Below are 9,478 nucleotides of genomic sequence, written 5' to 3' on the forward strand. Positions count from 1 at the left end.
CCCGATCGCGCATGCTCGCTGCCCTCGCCGCCCAGTCGCGCATGCTCGGCCCCTCCGCCGCGTCCCTGAGACCAACGGCCCCCGCCCGCGCGAAGGCGCCACATACGCGTAGCTTCCAGGGAAGCGATGGCGCGGAACCCCCGCGCACGCGCCGAAGCGCACCCGCGTCCGCTGGTGCCATGGCTGCCATGGGGGGACGACTCTCGCCGGCGCGGCGCGCGAGCATGCGCAGGAGAGCGCCCTGGGTAGAGAGGGCGCATGCGTGCCCGCGAGGAGGAAGGGGCTGCGTCCGTCCTTCAGGCCGCCGCCGCCGCCGCCGCAGCATGTGAGTGCGGGGCGCGCAAGTCCTCCCCGCCCCTTCTCAGGGCGTACTTTGAGGCTTCCTTTGCCGCAGAATCTGTTTTAGATAAGGCCATGGCGAGAGCCCTGCAGGGCCAGGCCGTTAAGGCCCCTCAAGCCCAGTCTTCTGTTTCCCGCAGTAGCCAGAACAGGATGCCCCACGTGCAGGGCATTAAAGCAGTGGGCCTCTCCCCCCAGCGCTGTTCCCCAGTAAGTGGGAGTTTAGAAGCAGCGATGGGCAACCAGATGTTTTGGACTACATCTCCCACAACGTGTCCGACCTCGGAAGCTATGCAGGGTCCGCCCTGGGTAGTCCTTGGGTGAGAGACCGCCTGGGAATCCGGCTTCCTGCACTGAGCAGCGGGTTGGACTCGATGGTCTTGTGGGCCCCTTCCAGCCCTACGATCCTATGATTCTAATCCCCGACCATTGGCTATGCTGGTGACGGCTGATGGGAGTTGTAGGCCAACGTATTTGGAGGGCCACAAGTTGCCCATCCCTGATAGAGGCTGCATACAGCATGGCCAATGGTCAGGGAAGATGGGAGTTGTAGTTCAAAACATCTGGAAGGCACCAGGTTGGGGAAGGCTGTTCGAAGGTCTTCTCCCAACTCTTTCAACGACTACCACTCCCTCTCTTATAATACTAGAACCCAGTGGGGTCAGCCAGTGAAGCCGAATGGCAGGAGATTCAGGACAGGCACAAGGGAGTGCGTAGTCAAACTGTAGAGTTTGCTGCCATAAGATGTGGGGCATGGCTACCAGCTTGGAGGGCCTTGAAAAGAGGGTTAGAAAGGTTCACAGGGGATAAGGCTATGAATGGCTACTGGTCATGAGGATTGTATGCATAAATAAAATCTCACTTCCCACTTGCTCCACACTATGTGTGTGTTTGCCAGGGATGTGTCAAGTACCGACTGAGCTAACGTATTGGAGAATGTGCAGAGTGCCTCCAGCAGTAGCTCTGTCTAGGATAAGGGAGGATGACTGATCTGGGACTAAGTGGGGTGAGTGTATGTTTGGGGAGGGGATAGAGACTATAAATTATAGGGCTTCTTATATACCCACACAGTGTTGTCCCCTAGAATTCCTGTCAGTGGTAACCCAGACAACCCAAATGCTCTCAAATCTCCATCCCAACAGGCAGGCAGCGCTGGAGGTGACTGTGCGGCACTGCCACAAAGAAGCAGAGCAGTATGGTCAGTGTGTTGCTGCCAACCCTTCCTCCTGGCAGCAGGACTGCCACCAGCTCAAACTTGACATGGCCAAGTGCACGTCTTCCCAGTGAGTATCGCAGGGAGAGAGCGCCATTCGGCAAAGACCAAATGCCTCCATCTCGGAGAGACTTTGATGAATTTTAGAAAGCCTTCCTCCGCTTTTTGCTGTGGCTGTGATTTCATAACTGAATGTTTGGCTGGTTTTATACAGGATGTGGAGTACTGGGAAAGCCCTTACCCAGGTATGTTGTCGTCCCCCTGGCCCTCCCCCTGGTCATATTTAAATTATCTTAGGGCACAATCCTATCCATGTTTAGACAGAAAAAAATCTTACAACTCCCACCATTCCCCAGCCAGTGTGGTGGGTTAGTGAATGCTGGGGCTTGTGGGACCATGTTCTGTCTAAACATGCATAGGATTTCGCCTTTAACACATTTGCATGTTGATTTAGCAAACTAGCGATCAGTGGCTTGGGTTGTGGTACACTGCTGGCCTGCTAAGCAAATGGGACAGTGCATGAAGTAAATCTGTTTAAGTGTGACCAAGTGCATGTAAAAAGCTTAGACAGGTAAGAGCTTTCACTGTGGTCTGCATCTTGTATAAATTATTTCTGTGTTTGCGGAATGTCTGTTGTCCTGGATTCTTCCCCCAGCTAGAGAAAAGAGGCAAGATGTACTTTTCTCCAATGATTCTCCATTGGTTCTAGCGCTCCCACATTGCCCTGAGGGGATGGGAGAAGAAACAGATTAGGCTTGAATTCAAAAGAAGAGAAACTCCAGAGGAGAAGAAAGGAAAGAGGACCAGGCCAGCAAAGAACAGCCCAGCCCAGAAGGACAATAGATGCAGTGTGAACCTGAGTTTGATTGATATTTTCTCATCCATGTGGGCAACAGAATCAAGCACCACCATTATGCTTTAAAAATAAATAAATCCCCTCCTCCATCCTCCCTCCCAATTCCTTTCCTTGTGCCACATGTCTTCTTAGAATTTCAGCCTGAGGACAGGGGCTGTCTGATTGTTGATTCCTATAAGGTGCCCTAGGAGTCTTTTGATTGAAGAGTGGGATAGAAATGCTTCAAATAAATAAATGATGATGAAATGGGAATGGGGGATACCTTTGTTTTCCAGCTTTCTGGAATGGACATGATATCTCTTGTCAAGAAGAGTGCACCTCAGTTACAAGAAGGGGGAAAGTGTTATCAGAGCAATAAACAAAACAGGTGGGGGTGAGTTGGAGGGAAACCTGGGAGAGGTATATGTTCAGAGAAAACCATGATGGGGTTTGGGGGAAATTGTCAAGGGCAGTCTGTGGACAGAAGTGGGTGGCAGAACAAAAAGGAAGATTTTGGGTGGGGCAGGTATGTGATTTTGATGTTGCTTTAATGGTAATATTTAACATATAGCATGATAGATTGTTCAAAGCACCTCATTTTCATCATCTTGATAATCCTTATCTTTAAAGTAGCAGAATATTATTCCCGTTTTACAGATATGGGGGCTAAGACTGAGAGCTAGTGGCTTGCCTAAGGCTGCCCGGGTGAGTTCATGGCTGAAGCCAGATTTGAGCAGAAGCCATCCTGGCTCACATTCTGGGCCACTACAACACAGTAGGTCTCTGAGTGAAGCAACTCTCCCACCATTCCTGTCCTGCCAGTTTTTTTTGTTTTTTTTTACCACTTATGCATAGACCTGTGTGGTTTACATTGCAGCCCGATTGTACAGAAGATTCGCCACGATTGTGCTGAACCGTTTGCTGCATTTGAACAGTGTCTTAAGCTAAACCAGACCTCCGTGGTCAACTGCACTGAACACGTCCAGCAGTTTCTGCTCTGTGCAGACCAGGTGAAAGTGGCCATATAAGGTCAGTGTCTCAAAACTGATATTCAGTAGTAATATGTGTATGTGTATACATAAATACACAGAACCAGTGTGATGTAGTGGCTAGAGTGCTGGACTGGGAGCCGGGAGATCCGGGTTCTAGTCCCCGCTCGGCCATGAAAGCTCACTGGGTGACTTTGGGCCAGTCTCAGCCCAACCTGCCTCACAGGGTTGTTGTTGTGAGGCTAAAATGGAGAGGAGGGGGATTATGTACGCTGCCTTGGGTTCCTTAAAGAGGAAGAAAGGCAGGATATAAATGTAATTAAATAAATAAATAGAACTGGCTATGTTAACAGCAAGATGAGGATAAAGCTAGCTGTCATCTGCCTGCCTGCCTGCCTCTCTAGCCAATCCGATGTGACGTCATGGAATATTCCTGAGCAGTCCAACTGTCGAGGAGGAGGGATCAGTTATGGCATGCTGCAAATCAATGCAGCTTTCGATGGAAGCGGTGGGCCAGTTTGACTCGGAGGAGCCCATCACATAGGATGGGAGGAACCCGTGTGCTGCATGTTGGCTGGGGAGACAGGGCTCATGAAAGGAAGGGCAGCTGAAGAACTTGACCCTAATTGTTTGGTGGGAAACTGAGGGCAGGGTGAAGAAATCTTCGTCCAGGTCCTAGAGTTGAGAGGGGCTGTGTAACCTGGGTGGAAAGAAGTGAGGATAGCTGATGTTTATGTAACATTCGAAGATGAAATCTGTCTCTTTCTTACAGCTTAAAAATGTTTTTCTTTCTGTTGCAAGGGACACTGTAGGCAAACATTTTAACACACCTTGGTTAATGGTATGTTTTATCTGGCCTGCTCGGGGCCAGGTAAAACTGTATCAGGGACTAGTTAAGGCCTGTGGGCTACCAAATGGCTGTCCTGCCCTAAGTTAAATGGGCCAAATATATCAAAGAAAAACTGGCCATATGCATCGAGATGGTAGAGTGCAAGGGAGGGAGGCTTAGATGACCAGACCAGGTACTCTGGGGTTGTTGTTTTTTCTTTTTTTGCAAGACCCATAGAGGCTTACACGTCACCTCTTTGTCTTGCAAATAAAAAAGCTCCTGATCCAGTCATCTAACCCTCCCTTCCTTGCACTCTGCTGTCTCCTTGATGCACATGGTCAAAAGACAGGAAGGGCCTCAGGAAGGGCAGCAACTGCTGTGCTGTGATTTCAGAGAGGGGGAAAGAGTAGCTTGTAAACCTTCCTGCATTTACTAGGCCAGAGTTTGACAAAGTCACCTGTTCTGTCTTCAAAGCGACCAGAAAGCTGAATGGAACTTCCTGGCTGGGCGGATGCAGCTGGGCTTGGTGGATTCCTCTGTCTGTCTGTCTGTCTGTCTCCTGGGCAGAGAGCTGGGGATAAAAAGAGAGGACAGCCAGAGGTCCCTTGGAAGCGATTTCTGTTCATGGCCAGGCAAGTGGCTTTTTGCAGGCCCGCTTTTCAGAATGAGTGAAAGTGAAAGCCAATTCTTTGCTCCTGTAGGCCACAGTTTTTAGGCCAGGGGTAGGCAAACCTGGTGTCCCCTCCCCCATGTTTTGGACCACAACTCCCGGAATCCATGACCATCAGCCATCCTGGCTGGGGCTTGTGGGAGTTGTAGTCTGAAACATCTGGAGGGCACCAGGTTGCCTGCCCCTGTCTTACGATACCACTGAAAGCATGATAGCCTCAGAATCTGGAGTTGTGTAAGGAAGATTAATGTCAAATATTGAAACGCAGAGATCTTTCATTTGTGCTGTGTTCCTTCCCTACCCCTGCCCCTTTTCAGTCCAAAAGGGTGATCTTTTCATCAGTGACAATCAAGCTGTTTTCTGGAGTGCCAGTGGAACAAAAGATCCCTGACAGCATCACATATGTCCTCAAGATCTTATCGGGACACAGGAATTCCTCCTAGCCCTGGATACTGTTTGCCCAGCTGTGTCTGCCAATGCCTTCTCAGGCTGGCATGTTGAAGAACAGCTCCTGACCGAAAAGCCATGGAAGCTTGCATTGGCGTAATGGTGGCATCTCAACTTGTGTCTACAAAGGCGGAATTGCCCCTTGGAGCCCTCTGTGTATATTTTGCTGGGCCTGGAGCTTACCTAAGTATGGTGCAATAAACTGAAGTTGGAGACCAAAATAGCCTTTTCTGGCTCTTCAGTCTTCTCGGCCCAGTTTTGCAGATCTCATCTACACTACAGATCTGAACCCGTCTCAGTGTGATCCGGTTATCTTCTTTCAGGAAAGATTCATGGGCAGAAACAGAAAGGAATCTACTTTCCTGCTCTTGGGTCTTCCCTGCAAAATCTACCAAGCTTTGGCATTTCAGCGTAATGCTTAAATTAGCATTCCTCTGCGGAGAGGGGAAAAAAGAGAGATGTAGGCATCATCCATGGGTAACCTGCTTGTAGCCAGTAGAGGGCGCCATCTCAACAGCAGAGCCTCCTCATTGATTACCTCTCCGCTTCTCGATCCTGCTGCAAAGGATGACAAGGAGAATGGCATCCCATGCACAAGGCTACACCCATGTCTTCTGATATTAGTCAGTCCGGAGTAACTTAACACCCTCTGGGTGGATTAGAATCCCCAGTGGACCTATAACCGTGCCTTAACAAGAGGAAACGATCCATCAATGGCTCTTTAATCATGGCGTTCTTCATGCAGAGGTACTAAACCGATGTCTGGACTATACCAACTGAGACTGCAGATGCTCGTATAGAGCTGGCATGTCAGGGGCACCACCTGAACCCCACCTGCAAGCTGAAGTGGTACAGCCCAGAAATAGGTTTACCACTTCAGTGAGAACTAAGTCATGATTAAAGGGTGTTCAGGGGGTAAACGAGCTGTGTGAAAGGATCCTAAGTGTGACTGGTGCTGTGATTGCTTGACACAGGGGTGGAGACAAGCAGTCCTAATTTGCAGGCTGCAAAGTATGTGCAGGGCAAGGGCAGGGTTGGGGGTGATGGAAGGAAAATGTACCTGTCTTAAGAGGAACAGGCCAGAATCCAAGCTTGGGAGAGCATCTTTGCTTGCAAAGGGGACGGTGCTGAGCTCTCCAAATCATAGCCTGCCTGATTACTAGGTACTGGGAATTGGGGCATCTAGGATTGCCTTTGCCAATCAGAGAAGATGGGAGTTGTAGTTCAAAACCTCTAGAAGTCACCAAGTTCGGGAAGGCTGTTCTTACATCCTCTTCTATCTCTTTCAGTGACTATTAGTATGTCATAGGAAGCCGGCACCACTTTCTTGATGGACTGGAGCAGAAGTTAGCTTCTCCCATCCCACCCTTTGGGCAAATTATTTCCCCACATGTTAAAGCAGGGACCAGATCTAATACAATGGATCAGCTGTGTTGTCCTTGTATTGTATAAGGTGCTTTCACCACCTGTTGCTTGCAATGACTCTGCCAGGAAGGGCATTCTGATTTCCAGATGCGTTGGCCGATCCAGAGCTGTCAACAGACATGGGAGCTGATGTGTCTACATAGCAGCTTCAGCCGTGGCTGCAATGCTAAACCAGTACTGGGGGTGGGATCGGGGGGGAAGTTTACATCCAGGAAGAGTTACCAACAACAGGTGGGGTGGGCAGAGAAGGGAGAAAGGTTATTTTGTAATCCCTGTTTTGGGGTGTTCCATTTATCCTGATCTTACTATGCCCTCCGGACTAGGCCTGATGAAGAATTGGGTTGGCAAGATATTCTGTGCGGCTTGCAGGCATCAGCGCATCAAATGACAGACAAACCTCTACATTTTGAAGCATCCTTACCTGAGAAGACTTCCCCTTGGGTTTCATTAGAACAAGGGTGTAGAACCTGTGGCCTGGGGGCCAAATCCAGCCCTCCAGGGTTCCTCGGGTGGCTACACCCCCTTTCCCCCAACCACCCATCATTTGGTGGTCCCAGCTTTTGTGCAGTTTCCCCCCTATTCTGAAAGGTTGAAACGACTCTCTTAAAGCCACGTTACTGACAGTAAGAGCTTTAAGACCAAATAGGGTGGTACTTTGGGTGTTTGCACCCCACCCTTTTTGCCTCCACCCCCACCCACACTGGAATGTTGTCCCCCAAAACTTGTCCAAAACTCAGTTCGGCCCTCAGGTTGAAAGCGGTTCTGCATCCCTGCCTTAGAGCCAATAGCCTCAATCCACAGAAAATTAGATGCGCTGACTGCAATGTCCTGTTGACTTAAGAAAATAGTAATTGGTTTGTTCTGTTCCATTGGTTTTAAAGGAGCATGGGCACAAGTAACAATCTCTGGACAAGGGGCCATTAGTGTGTTTGAAAGTTCTGGATAAAAGCCATACAGCAGTGATCTATGGGGCTATCAGTTGCTTGGGCCCCAGGCCGTTGTTTCACCTCTGTTTCCTCCTTTGTGCAACGGAATGCTCTCGTTTCCCCAGAGGGGTTACATGAAAGCTAATTAATTAATATTTGAAATGGGCGGTGGGGTCTTTGGGCAGGAGTGCTAAGGGCCATTGATTTTTGTTGTTGACTCCCCTCTCCGAGTCACAACTCCCCCGAGTCATGAAGTCCAAACGGGTTGGGAAGACCATTGCATCAAACTGTCGCTCCATCAGGTTGTGGTGGTTGTCTCCCGCCAAGCGGAACTTGCGTGCCAAGTTGGCACAGATTAGAACAAGCAAATCGCCAGCTCTGCCTTTCATTCCTCATCCGGAAAAATGTCCTCATTTTACACCCTGCTTCTCGCTCGCTATTGCAAATGCCCATTAATCAGCACCGTGGCCTTTGGTGTCGACGGTCTCCTCGGGGGAGATGGAATGCCGCTCTGAAATGGGTGAAGGACGGTGGAGGGACCACATTCCTTTTGTGCACACATACGTTGGTTTTGTTTGGCTTACGTCCAGCTGAAAGCGAGGTGGACATGAAAGAGGGTGAACGGAGGAGCTGGACAGAGTAAAGAAAGCCTTCCAGAGTTTGAAATGTCTCCCAAGGGCACGGTTTATCAAGTATTTGTGGGCTGCTTCACAGTTGTACCCAGAGAATGATCTTCCAGTGGTGAAGGAGCAGGTGTGTCCCCCTCCATGTATTTCAGCTCGTTTGCAAGGAAGACCTGTGAAGTCCCATATGAAGGCCTGTCAGAAAGGTGGTGGTGGGGAGAGTACTCACATGTGTGAACCCAGGGCTCGCTCCAGGTTTGAGGGGGCCCTCAGCAAGGTGCCATCTGAGGGGCCCCTCCTATATCAGTGGGCCCCAGTGGGCTTCCTTGGCAGTGGCAGCCAGTAGCAGCAGAGCAATCAGTGCCAAGTGGTTTGCGGCTGCCATTTTGAATTTCCCACAGTGCTGCTGGTGTAGTGTCACACCAGGGTGTATCCTTGATGCGGGCAGTAAGTATATTGCCAGTTACCCCCTTTTAAACAAATCAGCAGCAGAATAGTTGTGCAATCTAGCACTGGAGAGGGGGCATGCATGGTCTCCAGAAACCAAATAATGAAAAGCAAAGCAAAAAGAGAAAGGAGAGAAGGAGGAAAGAAATGGGATTAGAACAAACTATTCTGCTTTGACTGCTCAAGCTGTGTTATTGCAAAAAGAAGTGCCGCTGGGAGGGAAGATGTCAGGATTGTATGAAATGAATGAGAAGCCACGAGTGCTCATTTATTGGGTGGAAGAACGGTTGTATGAGAAGCTCTGCGGGGTGTATGTACATGGTTTTGTGGGGAGCAGATGTGCCATTTCACATTAGGGTGTAGCTGCCTGGAATCTCTTGCAATATTACAGGGGCTGCTGAAGTGTGACTCTGGGTGTGTACACAGCTGTGCACGCACCCATAGTTGTCTCTCCACATCATTTGTGACATTGTCACCTATCAAAATACCGCTGCCCCAAGAGGTTGCTTGTGTCAGTCCAGCTCCGGAAAGGGCGCCATGTTGCCATAGAGTGCAGAGTGGCTCTTCTCGGTTATACGTGACAAAGTTTAGCCAAGAACATAGAAAGCGGTGGTGTGGGTATGTGCCTATGGAACTTCTACAATGGCCTAAATAGGCCCATCTCAGGATTCCTGGTAAGAATATGCCATGGTGGGTGGGTGTTCACTAACCACTAGGCAATGGGGAGCTAGGCAA

At 49.7% G+C, this 9,478-nt stretch overlaps 1 protein-coding gene across 1 annotated transcript; it reads left to right on the forward strand.

Annotated features, from left to right (window-relative positions):
* The first annotated feature begins 67 nt into the window (after positions 1 to 67).
* CHCHD5 (coiled-coil-helix-coiled-coil-helix domain containing 5) lies at positions 68 to 7,707 on the forward strand. Its single transcript, XM_084836441.1, has 4 exons — positions 68 to 325; positions 1,482 to 1,622; positions 3,265 to 3,416; positions 5,193 to 7,707. The coding sequence occupies exons 1-3, from the start codon at positions 180 to 182 to the stop codon at positions 3,413 to 3,415; spliced, it is 438 nt and encodes a 145-aa protein (XP_084692567.1). The 5' UTR covers positions 68 to 179; the 3' UTR covers position 3,416; positions 5,193 to 7,707.
* The last annotated feature ends 1,771 nt before the right edge of the window (positions 7,708 to 9,478 follow it).

Source organism: Heloderma suspectum, chromosome 2 (genome assembly GCF_057233095.1).
Source record: "Heloderma suspectum isolate Gila_16-S chromosome 2, 16-S_ref, whole genome shotgun sequence".
Taxonomy (NCBI): domain Eukaryota; kingdom Metazoa; phylum Chordata; class Lepidosauria; order Squamata; family Helodermatidae; genus Heloderma; species Heloderma suspectum.

Coding starts and splice junctions, on each gene's coding strand:
- CHCHD5 (XM_084836441.1), top strand. CDS start 180: ATGGCTGCCATGGGGGGACGACTCTCGCCGGCGCGGCGCGCGAGCATG. Junction 326..1,481: donor CGCCGCCGCCGCCGCAGCAT/GTGAGTGCGGGG, acceptor CCATCCCAACAG/GCAGGCAGCGCTGGAGGTGA. Junction 1,623..3,264: donor GCCAAGTGCACGTCTTCCCA/GTGAGTATCGCA, acceptor TTTACATTGCAG/CCCGATTGTACAGAAGATTC.